Source organism: Mobula birostris, chromosome 20, assembly GCF_030028105.1.
Source record: "Mobula birostris isolate sMobBir1 chromosome 20, sMobBir1.hap1, whole genome shotgun sequence".
Lineage (NCBI taxonomy): Eukaryota > Metazoa > Chordata > Chondrichthyes > Myliobatiformes > Myliobatidae > Mobula > Mobula birostris.
The window spans coordinates 63921573-63937128 of record NC_092389.1 but is presented as its reverse complement, the minus strand read 5'-3'; the positions used below and the strand labels follow the sequence as shown (position 1 = coordinate 63937128).

General features: G+C 46.5%; 1 protein-coding gene across 1 annotated transcript; it reads left to right on the top strand.

Annotated features, from left to right (window-relative positions):
* The first annotated feature begins 134 nt into the window (after positions 1 to 134).
* On the top strand, positions 135 to 15172 carry LOC140185268 (E3 ubiquitin-protein ligase TRIM39-like). Its single transcript, XM_072238659.1, has 7 exons — positions 135 to 333; positions 2746 to 3306; positions 4000 to 4095; positions 4511 to 4744; positions 7664 to 7686; positions 7761 to 7879; positions 14540 to 15172. Exons 1-7 carry the CDS (start codon positions 259 to 261, stop codon positions 15082 to 15084), a joined length of 1653 nt encoding a protein of 550 aa, XP_072094760.1. The 5' UTR covers positions 135 to 258; the 3' UTR covers positions 15085 to 15172.
* The last annotated feature ends 384 nt before the right edge of the window (positions 15173 to 15556 follow it).

Here is a 15556-nt window from a genome sequence, read left to right as displayed (position 1 = left end):
AGTTTGTTCACAGAATCAATGGAAGTTCCCCGAAACTCAAAGTTCAAAGTAAATTTTATTATCAGAGTTTAGATAAATCACCACATACAACCCCGAGAAGCATTTTCCTGCGGACATACTCAGAAAAAGTAAACAATAGTAACCTTAACAGAAGCAGTGAAAGATCAGCCAGAGTGCTGAAGGTAACAAACGGTACAAATGCAAATATGGAGAAATAGCGATAAATAACAAGAGGTGAAATAACCGCAGCGGCTGCCGATGGATCTCCGGAGCTCTCACCGCTCTCCTGCGCAATCCGACAGGCTGAAAGCCAAGGGAGAACAAGGCGCAAAGGTAAACTCGTGCTTTAGAAAATAAGAAACAGGAGCAGGCGTTGCCGTTCGGCCCCTTGCGCTGTTCTGCCCCTCAATTAGAAATGGCTGATCCTTGACCTCAGCGCCACTTTCCTTCAAAGTTCCCATCCATCATCGCCGAACCCCTAAATATGTCTTTTTAATTTAGAAAACACAAAACATTCACCGCACTGTGGGCGGGGAAATTTATCCTCATCTCATTCCTGCTGAGGTGACCTCGGATTTTGAGTCTGTGATCCCCGGTTCCACTGCCCAGCCAGGAGAAACGTCATTCCTGCCCCTACCCTGTGAGACTGTGTCTGTCTCAGTCAGGAAGCTTCTCCATGTGATCCTTGTGATAATGAAAGCAACACACATCAAAGTTGCTGGTGAACGCAGCAGGCCAGGCAGCATCTCTAGGAAGCGGTACAGTCGACGTTTCAGGCCGAGACCCTTCGTCAGGACTAACTTATGGAAGAGTTTGTAAGAGATTTGAAAGTGGGAGGGGGGGGGGGTTGTTTGTTGTTTGTTGGTTGCTTGTGGTAATGAAGTTGGTTACAGTTCTTTCAGACCAGCAGCTTTGACCACAAGACCATCAGACAGTGGTCAGCACGGAATGTCTTGCAGTTACTGCAGGAGAAGAACTGGATGGACATAGTGGAGTGGTTCGCTAAGCAGACAGTCCAGACCATCTGGCAGAATGCCTCCTCACCAGATCTCACCAACAGGCAGCAAGACCTTACCTGGCTGGGGGCGAGAGGGGCCTTCCCAGTCTGATCCTTGCTGTATGCCCGGAGATCACTCCCATAGCGCGCAGCCCCGAGATTACTGCAGTGGAGACGAGACGGTCACTCACCTCTTTGCGGACTGTGGGCTGGTGAAGATATGTGGAGAAAGATGCAAGGGCCTGTGTCACAGCAGCTGCGTGGCAGAAGGATCACTGATCCTCGGGCTGTTCCCAGGACGCACAGGAAAACGGACATCAAGTGCTGCTGGAAGATCATCAACTCGGTGAAAGACGCCAGGAAATTGTTGGTCTGTCATCATATCGAGATGTCCGGAGAGCAGGGGTTCCCACCCTAGGGTCCAAGGTTAATGGAATTGGTCCTTGGCATAAAAGAGTTGGGGAATCCCTGTCGTGGAGGAATGCTGCCGACTGGCACATTCCAGGCTGCAGGGACACCATTGAAACTATAGAAATCCTCTAGTACTGGACCGGGAGGGGCCGGGTCGGCTGAGGAAGCCTCCCAGTTATTGTAGGAGTGGAACATCCCGGGGGGCGGGGGGCACATGCGCGACAACAGTCCTATCGGTTTTAACGAATGTAAAACACTAAACACGGCACAGACGACAAATGTAAATTCTTTGGGGAAAGGCATTGCACGTTTTATCATGCTGAATATTTTATATAAAGCTTACTTTGACACAAAGAAGTATCAGCATCTGATCTGTGTCCAGAGTGAGGGAGACTGGGCTTCTGTTGGAGACGGGACTGACATGGGTTCAGTCACGAAGTTTTTCACACGAAGGGCTGTTGAAATCAGGACCTCGCCAAAAAAAAATAGCATTTCCCCCCCTGTGACGTAGAATGTCCAGTGCTGTGCTTTTTCCTGCAGCCACAGGTCGGTCATCACCACTGCACAGCACAATATTCTCTCCACATTCCCACTCTCCTGGCATGAACTAATTTAATAGTTATTGTCACTGTTCACAAATCCACCGTTTTACACTCCACTCTGACTCTCTTTAGACCTGGAGAAAGATTTAGAAAAAACGAGCTGCTGGAGGAACTCAACGGGTCAGGCAGCATCTGTGGAGGGAAATGGGCAATCGATATTTCGGGCTGAGACAGCCCAGGTGAAGGATCTCGACCCGGAAAGTCGATTGTACATTTCTCTCTTTCGATCCTGCCTGACCCGCTCAGTTCCTCCAGTATCATGTTTCTCACCAGAGATTCCAGCATCTGCAGTCTCTCATGTCTTTGGAACTCCCCCCTGAGCCCTGCCTCAGACTGAACCAGGCTCTTCTCTCCGGCTTAATTTCTGTTCAGCTTCTTTTTCAGCCCATCACGCCCACTGGGGCACAGGCCGCCAGCAGCAGCCCTTTTAATTTAGAAAACTTGTGGAGAATACTCCAAATATTCACCGCACTGTGGGTGGGGAAATTTCTCCTCATCCTCGATCCGAGGATGATCACAGGACGTCAATCGCCTTCCAGGTGAAGGTCCTCCGGATCGCAGCGATGGGGCCTTTGGAGATTTAGCTGACATTTTTGTCGCACGAGGTTTTTACGAGATGGGGTTGCTATCCATATAGCCAACCCTTCTCCGCTCGTAGCCGGGCTTAGACAGTCCATGGCCACGTTTTCTTATCTGTTGCCTGTTTAATGTGTTTTTGATCCACACTAAACATAGAAATGGCCAGAATTTCCACTGAACACATCCAGCAAAACCATGTTCACCCATGAGTCTGCAGCGCGTGTAGTGGACAATCGCGGTACTGCAGGGGATCGGCAGCTCCCCGAAAGCGGAAGCGTTCTGAATCAGGAAGTGCCGGGAGTTAACATGGCTTCGAAAGCACCGGCCGAGAGTTGGACCGAGGAGGTAATTTGTCCCATCTGTCTGGATTTCTTCACCGATCCGGTGTCACTGGAGTGTGGACACAACTTCTGTCGTTCTTGTATCACACGGTGTTGGGAAAGGGAGGAGAGAAACTCCTGCCCGGAATGTCGAGAGGTGTTTGCTGACCGCACCCTCAGGGCCAATCGGGCCTTAGCAAATCTGGCTGAAAAAGCTCGAAATCTAAACCTAAATCGGAAAGGGAAGGAAAGTAAACTTCAGTGCGCGGAACATGAGGAAGAACTGAAGCTGTTTTGTGAAACGGACAAGACACTGATCTGTGTGATCTGCGCAGTTGCGGAAGAACACAGAGAGCACCGCTTCAAGCCGATTAAAGAAGCTGTTAAAATCTACATGGTAAAAACTAACGTTAATTTAATACTTAACGCATTTCCTTTCTCCTACATGCCATCACACGAGCCTCCGTAACCAACACATCATTCTCTGCAACTTTCGCCATCTCCAACGGGATTCTACCATCTATCCGTCCCACAGCCCATCCCACACCCGACAACTCTCCGCTCTCTGTAGGAATCGCTCCCCGGACTGTATCGCCCTTATCCATTCACTCCTCCCCACTGATCTCCCTCCTGGCCCTGACACCTGGAAGCGGGACAAGTGCTACACCTGACTCCTAACCTCCTCGCTCGTCACCATTCGGGACCCCAAACAGCCCCAGTTCCTCCAGTTTCTTCCATGGTCGATTGTCCTCTCGTATTAGATTCCTTCTTCTCCAGTTCCTTTCCTCTTCCACCTGTCCCCTCTCAGCTTCTCACTTCATCACCTCCCCCACGTTCCCCCTCACGTTGTCGCACCCGTCGCCTGTCAGCTGGTTCTCATCCCCAACCGTTTTATTCTGGCTTCTGCCCCATTCCTGCCAGTCCTAATGAAGGGTCACATCCCGAAACGTCGACTGTTTATTTCCCCTGGTAGATGCTGCCTGACTCACTGAGTTCCTCCGGCATTTTGTGTGTGATGATCGGGTTTGATCGCCTATTTCTTTTTGATCCATTTTTTTTTACTTTTTCCTTCTCTCTCTCTGACTTCCAGGATCAGCTAAAATCTTCCTTACACTCTCTCACAAAAAAGAAATCAGACTTCCAGAAAAAGGAACAGCAACAGAAAGAGAAGATTTCCGGAGTTCGGGTGAGGCTTCCTGAGCGGAATTTCTGATATTACTGTAAAGTTTTGCTCCCTTTAATGCAGAATAGCAGAGTATCGCAGCTCCAGTGACCTGGGTTCGATCCTGACCTCTGGTGCTGTCTGTGTGGAGTTTGCATGTTCTCCCTGTGACCACGACAGTTTCAGACACATTCCATGGACATACTGCATGAATGGTTAAATACAATTAACCCTGTGAAGGTGGGGGAGGGTGTATGTGAATCGGGTGGGAGTTAATTGGTCAATGGGGAGAATTGGTTTCAGAAAAACGTAAGTGAATGGGGTTGATGGGAATGTTTCAGAGCTAGCATGGACATTAATGGACCGAATGGTCTCCTTAATGTCATAAGGAAATACACATAGCAATACAGTAAATTCATCTTCACCTTTCATTCGACAGGAACAGTCACACAGCCTTCAGTCCCGCTTCACATCCCAGTTTGCTGAACTGCACCAGATTATCACTGAGAAAGAGCAGAGTTTACTCAGGGATCTCAAGGAAGAAGAGAAGAGGATTCTCAATCCAATGGAGAAAAATCTTCGTAAGATTCAGAAGCATATAAGGCTTATTCAGGAGGAAATCTCTACGTTAGAGAAACAGATGGATCAAAAAGACAGTGTGATTTTTCTCAAGGTGAGGGATTTTATTTCAATTTGTTTCTGTCAAAGGGCACTAAATGAACAGAGGTATATTTGAAATAAACACAGCACAGCGGCCAATTCTAACAAACCAATTGCTGCTGCTGGTGACGTCACACAGATTGTTATGATTGTATGACGAGTCCTCCAGTCGCTCCAATAACGACGTTCCAAAATGTCGAAGACAGGTATTCGACCCTTTATCTGCAAGATACGATCATGAGGCAATGAAACTTCAGTGTAATTAATCATAAATTAATCAGCAACGAAGCTGTCAACAAACAACAAGATATCTTCCGTCCTCAGCTCAAAACTGCCCAGGACAAAGCATGGATACGTAACTTATTCCCTTCATATTACCAGGTCCCCACACACGTGACTAGTTACTATAACAATCACGTAACACAGAAAACAATGCAGACAGGGCTATCAAAGACAGAAGACAGATGTGTCGCTCCTACACACAGCATTAATAAATGGCAGTAAACTGTTTTTCACTGGACAATTGATGCATCTATTCAGGGTTGTTGTTGTCCCAAAACTGGACTTCCACAACTTCTGTACATCCAGGACAGAATGCAGACTTCTCTGAAATAATTTATTCTGATCATAACACAGAGCTGCTGATTGTGTCCTTACTTATCACGTTAAATATCCTCTAAATCTCCCATTAGCACCCAGTTCCAGTCACAGGCTGTGAGTGTGTTTGGTGTGGTGGGTGTAAGGGTCTCTCTGTCAATCCGTGAAAACATAGAATGTGACCCACACATCAGACTTATCCTCTATATCTGGTTTCCATCAGGTTAGGGAAACTTTCACTGTTTCTTTATCTTTTCACATAAGTTTCACATTAGAAACGTAGAAATATAAACATTGAAAACCTACAGCACAATACAGGCCCTTCAGTCCAACATGTCCTTACTTTAGGAATTACCTAGGTTTACCCATAGCCCTCTAACTTTCTGAGCTCCATGTGCCTATCCAGGAGTCTCTTACAAGACCCCATCGTACTGGCATCCAGTACCGCTGTCGGCAGCCCATTCCACACATTCAGCACTCTCTACGTAAAAATATTACCCCTGACATCTCCTCTGTACATACTTCCAAGCACCTTAAAACTGTGTCCTCTTGTGCTAGCCATTTCAGCCCTGGGAAAAAAGCCTCTGACTCCGATCAAGGCCTCTCATCATCTTATACAGCTCTATCAGGTTACCCCTCATCCTCCATCGCTCCAAGGAGAAAAGGCCGAGTTCACTCAACCTATTCTCATAAGGCATGCTCCCCAATCCAGGCAACATCTTTGTAAATCTCCTCTGCACCCCTTCTATGGTTTCCACATCCTTCCAGTCGTGAGGCGACCAGAACTGAGCACAGCACTCCACGTGGGGTCTGAACAGGCTCTTACATAGCTGTGAGATTACCTCTCGGCTCCTAAACTCAGTCCCGTGGTTGATGAAGGTCAATGCACCGAATCCCTTCTTAACCACAGTGTCAACTTGTGTAGCAGATTTGAGTGTCCTATGGACTTGGACCCCAGGATCCCTCTGATCCTCCACACTGCCAAGAGTTTTACCATTAATACCAAAGTCTGCCATCATATTTCACCATTATCGGGTTTGAACTCCAAACTGCCACTTCTCAGTCCAGATTTGCATCCTATCGCTGTCACGCTGTAAACTCTGACAGACCTCCACACTATCCACAACACCCCGAACCTTTGTGTCATCAGCAAATTTACTAACCCAACCCTCCATTTCCTCATCTAGGTCATTTATAAAAATCACAAAGAGAAGGGGTCACAGAACAGATTTCTGAGGCACACCACTGGTCACCGACCTCCATGCAGAATATGACGTGTCTACAACCACTCTTTGCCTTCTGTGGGCAAGCCAATTCTGGTTGCACAAATCAATGTCCCATTGGATCCCTTGCTGAAATCCATATACACTACATCTACTGTTCTACCTTCATCAATATGTTTTGTCACATCCTCAAAAAATTCAATCAGGGTCGTAAGGCACGACCTGCCTTTGACAAATCCTGCCTCTCAGGATCTTCTCCATCAAATTACCAACCACTGAAGTTGACTCACTGGTCTATAATTTTCTGGGCTATCTCTACTACCTTTCTTGAATAAGGGAACAGCATCTGTAATCCTCCAATCCTCCGGAACATCTGCCGTCCCCATTGATGATGCAAAGATCATCGCCAGAGGCTCAGCAATCTTCTCCCTCACCTGCCCACAGTGGCCTGGGGTACATCTCATCCGGTCTCCATCATAAACAGGCCATTCGGTCCGTCATCCTCTAACAATTTCCCTGTTTCAGAATTCTGTTCTCACACTCAGCAACAGTGCCCTGAACTCCATGGTCCCTCACGTGTTTATCCAGTTTTTTTTTAGATTATGAAGACACGTAGTCCTCTTTCATTTTCATTTAGTAATGCATACATTAAGAAATGATACAATACAGTTTTCCTATTACATTCAATCTCTGCTGTTCCGCTTCAACCACTCCTGTGGTAGCGAGTTCCTCTTCACTAAATTTCTTCTGGGATTTATTAAAATCCATCTGAACTTCATCTTCCACAATTCTTCCCATAAATAGAGGTACATCCCTCACCCCTGCACACAATTAAATCCATCATTGATCTTAAATTCCTACATCTTATCACCCTAATGTCTATCCAGATGAAAATACACAACCTGTCCTGTCTTCTCTGTAAGTTTCATCCTCTTAATAATGGTCTGACATTCAGGAACTTTCCCTGTAATTTAACCGGTGGTTCTGTATTGGTTGTGTTTGTGAGTTACCGTGGGAGTGGGAATTTTCAACACCTTGTCATGACTTGGATGAAATTCATGATGTGGACAGTAAGTCCAAGTCTAATCAGATTTATGTTTGATTTATTTCAGGAGGAAGCTCGTCGGAACAGGAGGTAGGACATACTCTTTATTGAAAATCGGTATAGTTCAAACTGGCAGTTTATAACAAGTAGTTTAATATTTACAGGATTAATGACGATGTCCAGGAATTGTCAGTGACAGATGAGGCCCAACCGTTTGAAAAATTCGATTACCCCTATTTGTTAAACACAGTGCTGAGAGAAACACTTGATGCCGTTAATCGAGGTAAAACTTACAAAATTCATTTCTCCTTGTTTAATTAAGTTCCAATTTGAAGTGAGAATTGTCTGTAATTTGGTTGTGGGGTGGGGGGGGTGGTTGGGAACGAATGAAGCGATAGGACTGATAGTAAAAATGCAAAGATATCATGCAGTCAGACTGTCAGATAGGGCGGACAGATACAAGGACAAAATTGCAGCCAGCAGGGTGAGTATCAGTGCATCAGGGATGCAGAATAAAATGGGTAGCAGATACACTACACAAAGTGTTATATCTCAATGCATGGAGTATGAGAAATAAGGTGAATGATCTTGTTGCACTATTACAGATTGTCAGGTATGGTGTTGTAGCCATCACTGAATCGTGGCTGAAGGATGGTTGTAGTTGGGAGCTGAATGTCCAAGGTTACACAATGTATCGGTGGTATAGGAAGGGAGGGTGATGGGGTGGCATGGCTCTCCTGGTAAATCGGTAGAAAGATGTGACATAGGATTGGAAGATATTGAATCCTTGTGGTTTGAGTTAAGGAACAGCAAAAGTAAAAATGACACTGATGGCAGTCACATACAGGATCCCAACACTAGCTGGATGTGGACCACAGATTACAACTGGAAATAGAGAAGGCCAATGAAACAGACAATGTTACAATAGTCATGGGAGATTTCAACATGCAGGTCAATTGGGAAAATCCGGTTGGTAATGGATCTCAAGAGAGTGAATTTGTTGAATGCTGTGTGATGTTTTATCGAGCAGTTTGTCGTTGAGCCTACTCAGGGAACAGCTCTACTGGATTGGGTGTTATGTATTGAACCAGAGGTGATTAGGTAAACGAACCCTTAGGAGAGAATGCTCACAAGATGACTGAGTTCAACCTGAAATTTGATCAGCAGAAAGTAATGTTTGACGTTGTAGTAATCAGAGGATAAAATAAATACAGTGGTCTGAGAAAGGAGTTGGCCAAAGTATATTTGTCAGAAATGGTGTCAGTTTCTGGCAAAATGAGGAAGGTGAAGGATAGATGTATTCCAAAAATCAATAAATACTCAAATGGCAAAATGGCTGACAAGTGAAGACAAGCTAATGTAAATGCAGAAGAGTGGGCACACAACAAAGTAAAAATTAATAGGAGACAGAGAATTGGGAAGCTTTTAAATACCTACAGAGAGGAACTGAAAGAATGATTGAGAGGAGAAAAATGAAATATTAAATTGAATTGAACTGACTGTTACTTGCATTCTTCATATGAACGAGCAGTAAAATTCTTTACGTTATGTCTCCGTCTCAATGTGCCATTTACAGTGTCCGTGCTGGGTTGAGCGTCGAGCTAGCAACGCGGCCTCATAAGAATAAGAAAGCCGGCTTAAAAAACGCCATCATGACAGCATCCCGATGACTCCACTCGGAGTTAAGGGCTTTCTTCTTCTTCTCTTCCTGATAAACTACATGTATAACATGGTTGTCAATATAACGTAGAAATACAGTTACCTCAGCATGAGGTAAGCAGGCTGATGGCCTGGTGGAAGAAATTGTCCCTGGACTCTGTTGGGGTTTTTATGCTACGGTACATTCCCCAGACGGTAGCAACCAGCACAGTTTGTGGTTGGGGTGACTCGGGTCTCCAATGATCCTTCGGGCCCTTTTTACACACCTGTCTTTGTAAAACAAGTGAGCAAACAATATCATATTGTTTTTCAAGTATTGTAAAAAATAAAATAGAGATGAGAGTGGATATAGGACCACTAGAAAATAAGGTTGAAGATATAATAACGAGGCACAAAGAGATGGCAGATGAACTAAATGAGTATTTTGCATCAGTCTTCATTGTGGAAGACAGTAGCACTGTGCCAGATGTTGAAGAGTGCGAGGGAAGAGAAGTGAGTGCAGTTACTGTTACAAGGGAGAAGGTGCTCAAAAAGGGACATAAGTCACTCAGACCAGATGAACTGCACCCTAGTGTTCTGAAAGAGGTAACGGTAGACATTGTGGAGGTATTTGAAATGATCTTTCAAAAATCATTGGGCTCTGGTGTGGTGCAAGAGGACTGGAAAACTGTAAATGTCACTCAACTCTATAAGTAAGGAGGAACGCAACAGAAAGGAAATTATAGACCAGTTAGCCTCACCTCTGTGGTTGGGAAGACATTAGTGTCAATTGTTAATTATGAGGTTATGGAATACTAGGTGACACTGGACAAGATAGGAAAAGTCAGCATGGCTTCCTTTAGGGAATATTTTGCCTGGCAAACCTGTTGGAATTCTTTGAGGAGATTACACGTAGGGTAGATAAAGGGGTTGTAGTGCATGTTGTATATTTGGACTTTCAGAAGGCCTTTGACAAGGTTGAACACATGAGGCTGCTTACCAAGTTAAGAGCCCACGGTATTACAGAAATGTTATTGGTATGGTCAGAGCATTGGCTGGTTGGTAGGATATACAATGCTGGAAAATTCATGGTCATGTACTTTGGTAGTAGACATAATATGCAGATTATTTTAAATGGGGAGAAAATCCAAAAATCTGAGATGGAAATGGACCTGGGGGTCCTTCTGCAGAACACCCTGAAGGTTAACTTGCAGGTAGAGTCATTTGTGGGAAAGGTAAATCCATTGTTTCAGTTCAAGGGGTTTAGAATACAAGAGCAGGGATGTGATGCTGAGGGTTTATAAGGCACTGGTGAGGCCTCACCCTGAGTATTGTGAACAGTTTTAGGCTCCTCATCTAAGAAAAGATGTGCTGGTATAGTTGAGTGTTCAGAGGAGGTTCACAAGGATGGTTCCGGGAATGAAAGGGTTATCATATGAGGAATATTTGATAGCTCAGTGCCTGTACTCACTGGAATTTAGAAAGATGAGGGGGGAATCTCATTTTAACCTTTTGAATGTTGAAAGGCCAAGACAGAGAAGATGTGGAAAGGATGTTTCCCATGGTGGGGGAGTCTAGGACAAGAGGGCACAGCCTCACGATAAAGGCGTGTCTATTTAGAAACAGAGTTTGAACACAGTATCAAACGTTGTGGGGAGATGGCCGGGGAGTGGGGTTGAGGAGGAGAGAAACAGGATCAGCCATGATTGAATGGTGGAGCAGACTCGATGGGCCAAATGGCCTAATTCTGCTCCTATATCTTATGGTCTTATGGTTATCAAACCACTACATTGAAGCATTGTGAGAATGAGCCCAGACACACCAACCAGCATTGACATTTTTCAAGATTTCATTTCGGGAGAAGCACACACAGCATAACCGGCCTGGCAAAACTCCCCCACACACATACACAAGAGGAATTGGCAGATTGTAGTCAGAGTCTCAGCAATGTACGTTGTTATTTCCCTCAGTAACCTGGAAACTATTCTCTTCAGACACGGTAATTTACTTATTTAAACAACTCACACTTGTCACACATTGTCAGCACACACCAGACATGTGATGACACACAGTGACATACAAATATTTCAATGTGCACACTCTCCCTCAATGTGTACACACAAACACACTGATATTTACCACAATCAACACATAAACACACACATAATATCAGAGTGTGACACACGGTCAAAGAGACAGGCACAAATTCCCATTTAGGAATGAAATCTGTGCTCCTTACCCAGTCTTTCTGAGGCATTGAGCTGCCCTCTGATGTGACGTCACATCAACAGTTCACAGACAGACTCCAGGGTGAGATTGCTCAGGATGATGATCTGGGAGGGTTTGATGGATGTTTAACCAACGGCCCACTTCATCCATCTGCAAGACTGAGATGTCTTCCTGAGCATGTCCCGTTTGTGTGTGTTTGCCCATATCCCTCTAACCATTTCCTATCTATGTACCTGTCCAAGTTTTTTTCACGCAGAGAGTGGTGAGTGCGCGGAATGGGCTGCCAGCAGTGGTGGTGCAGGCGGAAACGACAGGGTCTTTTGAGAGACTCTTGAATGGCTACATGGAGATAAGAAAAATAGAGGGCCATGGGTAAAGCCTAGGTAGTTCTAAGGTAGGGGCATGTTCAGCACAGCTTTGTGGGCCGAAGGGCCTGTATTTTGCTGTAGGTTTTCTATGTTTCTATTTTTCCTCATATTCAGGGAAGCGGAAATGCAGACAATACCCCCAGTGTGGTCTGTAATTGACATCAAAGACCTTGCTTAAGTTCCTGTGGACAGTGTCGAATAGGCTGATGAATACAGGACTGAAGGTGTTATATTTGAATGCTCCAGTATACGGAATAAGGTAGATGATGTTGTAGCACAGGTAGAGATTGGCAGGTACAACGTTGTTGACGTCACTGAGTTGTGGCTGAAAGGAGATGCTGGTTGAAGCCCAACATCCAAGGATACACCTTGTATTCAAAGGACAGGCAGGTAGGCAGAGGGGATGGGGAGGGTCTGTTGGCAAAAAGTGAAATGAAATCCTTAGAGAGAGGTGACATACGATTGGAAGATGTTGAGTCATTGTGGGTAGAGTTAAAAAACTGCAAGGGTAAAAAGACCCTGATGGTAATTATATACAGACCTCTACATAGTAGCCAGGGTCGAAATGGGATACAAATCACACCAGGAGATGGAAAAAGGGCACGGTGAAGGTCGGAATGGGGGGATTCAACAGCATGTAGATTGGGAAAATCATGTTGTGCTGCATTCCAGGAGAGGAAATTTGTAGAATGCCCCCAAGATGGCTTTTTAGAACAGATTGTGGTTGAGCCCGATGGGAGAAAGGCAATTCTGGAGTGGGATTTTTATAATGAACCAGATATGATTTGCGAGCTTAAGGTAAAAGAATTGTTAGGAAGCAGTGATCATAAAATGATAGAATTCACGCCAGAGTTTGACAGGGTGATAAAGTCAGATGTATCATGAGATGGAAAGGGAGATGAGTCAGAGAGGAGTAAAGTTAGTTGCAGAGGCTTGAGGGAGTTGCTGGGCAAAGTAGATTGGAAGGGGACACAAGCAGTGATAATTGCAGAACAACAAAGACTGGAGTTGACAGTTTGGGATGAAACCCTGCATCAGAACCCGTGTTGTTTAAGGGTCCCTGCAAATACTTCCCCTGTCCTAATGAGGGGCTGCGGGTGATGGGGTTGTGGGAAAGGGGACAAATGGATCCTCATCTCCATCTTTGTCCCCCTCCAGCTACTCGTTACATCTATGCACACAGTTTGCCCACAGGCTTTGCATCCCTCCCTCACCTGGCTCTGGTTCAATCTGCCATTCATCTCTCCCCTACTGGTTCCTGTTATCACTCCCTTTACTGTCTCGAACCTTCACACTCCCCACTCACAAATGAATGTTAACATTGAATGAAGGGCCTGTTCCTGTGCTGTACTGTTCTATGTTCTCTGTTCCCTGTTCCCTGTTCAGAAGAATGAGACGAGATCTCAGGGAAGCACAAAATTCTTTCAGGAGTCAACTGGCAGCAAGGATGCAGCCAGGATGTTTCCCTGTCTGAGGAGTCAAGGGTCAGGGGTCACTGTCTGTTTGGAATTCTCAGCACCCGTCGGGGGAAGGGGTTTGGGGGTTCTTATCCATTCAGTTCACAGAGCCATCGCCGTACAGCATTGAAATGTGCCCTTCGACCCATCACCTCTGTGCTGACCTATTTACCCATCTACATTCATCGCATTGGCCAGCATTAGGTCAGTCTCCTTCTGTGCCTTGCCTATTGAAGTGTCTGTCCAAGTGTCTCTTAAACACAGAGGACTGGAGGCCTGTGACCTGCAGAGGTCGGTGCTGGGGCCGCGGTTGTTTGTCAATCATACTAATGATTTGGATGATAATGTAGGTGACATAATTAGTAGGTTTATGGGTGACACTAAAATTCATGGTACAGTGGACAGGGAAGAGAGTTAAAGCAACACTCACAACATACTGGAGGAACTCAGCAGGTCGGGCAGCATCCGTGGAAAAGATCGGTTCACGTTTCAGGCCGAAACCTTTCGTCAGGATGTAGAGGGAAGGGGCAGAGGCCCAATAAAGAAGGTGGGGGGGGGGCGGGTGGGAAGCAGAAGGCTGGTAGGCTCCAGGTGAAAAATCAGTAACGGAAAAGATAAAGTGGAAGGGGAAGAGGGTTATCTCTGTTTACAGGGGGCCCTTGGTCAACTGTAGAGATGGGTACAGGGAGAATGTTTTAAAATAGATCTTGGCAGGTACGTGGATAAGAAAGGTGAAAGGAATAATGGACAAATGGGACTAGCTCATTAAAGGAAGCTGCTCGGCACGAACAAGTTGGGCCGAAGAAACTCTGTGACCTCCTGATAATCCAGTCACCCAGCCCCTGCCCATCTTAATCCATCCCTATCCCGCTCTAGTTTCTGCTGTTTATCTCCCCTATGTATTTCCGTTCATGAGGGAAGATGTCGACCTGAAATGTAGACTGTCCATCTCTCTCCACACCTCCTGCCTGACCCGCTCGGTTCCTCCAGCATTTTGTGTCTGTTTGATCGGGAAATCTCTGCTCTCCGTCCAGCGGAAACCCTTGGGGAGACTTTAGTTGTCCATCCGCTTTCGTTTTCAAACCTCGGGAAAGGTTCCTGTCGGCCATCCGACCGCGCCTGAGGCCTAGCGGCCTTTCCACTGGTCCCCGGGGCCGCGCTGACCGAGTCTCCCCCCGATCCCCGGGGCAGCGCTGCCCCAGTCTCCCCCCGATCCCCGGGGACTCTCTAATTCTCTGCTTCTCCCCACAGTCTCTGTCACCCTGGATGTGGAAACGGCGAATCCGTGTCTCGAGGTGTCTGAGGATCGGAAGAGTGTGAGATGGACCCGGACCCTGAAGAATCTCCCTGACACCGGGAAGAGATTCACAGTCTGGGCTTGTGTGCTGGGATCGGAGGGATTCACATCGGGGAGACATTACTGGGAGGTGGAGGTGACGGGGAATCGGTTCTGGTGTCTGGGAGTTGCCGCAGAGTCTGTGGACAGGAAGGGATGGGTCAGACTGAGACCGGAGACCGGATTCTGGGTCATCGGGCGGGATGGTGACGTGTTACATCGGAATTGTGACGTGTTCCCCTCCCCTGGGCCCCGTCTCCCTGCCGGTCCCATCCCCGGGAGGGTGGGAGTTTATCTCAGTTACCAGTCCGGGACAGTTTCATTTTACAACGCGGAGACCAAGTCCCATCTCCACACCTTCACTGGGAATAAATTCACGGGGAAACTTTATCCTCTCTTCTGGCCTCGGAATGTAAACCAGTGGCTGAGAATCTGCTCCGGTTCCGCTCCGGGTCTGTAATCGGGTCGGGTCCTGGGACCGGTGTCAGGAGTAAAGTCCCTGTAAATATAAATGTGCGGAGAGTGAAATAAACACGAGATGAGAATTATCGATCCGTTAATTTTAACTCGTTCACCGCATCCGACAACGGAACAGAAACACCGCAGATTCAGCAGCAGCCGCGGGGCGGCGGGTCCTGAGCTCCCCCGGGTCCTAAAGTCCACCTTCACTGAGACAGGTTAAATGGGACAAGTGGGGGCGGTGCTGACTGGGGGAGGGGGGTCAGGGTGAATCTTGGTCAGACCATAACACACAGGAGCAGAATTAGACCGTTCAGCCCATCGACTCCGCCCCGCCATTCCATCATGGCTGATCCCGGATCCCACTCAACCCCATACACCTGCCTTCTCTCCATGTATTTTGATGGCCTGATCGATCAGGAAATGATCAACCTCCGCCTTAAATATACCCACAGCCTTGACCTCCACCGCAG

Excerpts from the sequence above, each read along its gene's own strand:
- LOC140185268 (XM_072238659.1), top strand. The coding sequence starts at position 259 with ATGGATCTCCGGAGCTCTCACCGCTCTCCTGCGCAATCCGACAGGCTG. Across the intron at positions 4,096-4,510 it reads AGAAGATTTCCGGAGTTCGG|GAACAGTCACACAGCCTTCA; the intron begins GTGAGGCTTCCT and ends TTCATTCGACAG. Across the intron at positions 4,745-7,663 it reads ACAGTGTGATTTTTCTCAAG|GAGGAAGCTCGTCGGAACAG; the intron begins GTGAGGGATTTT and ends GATTTATTTCAG.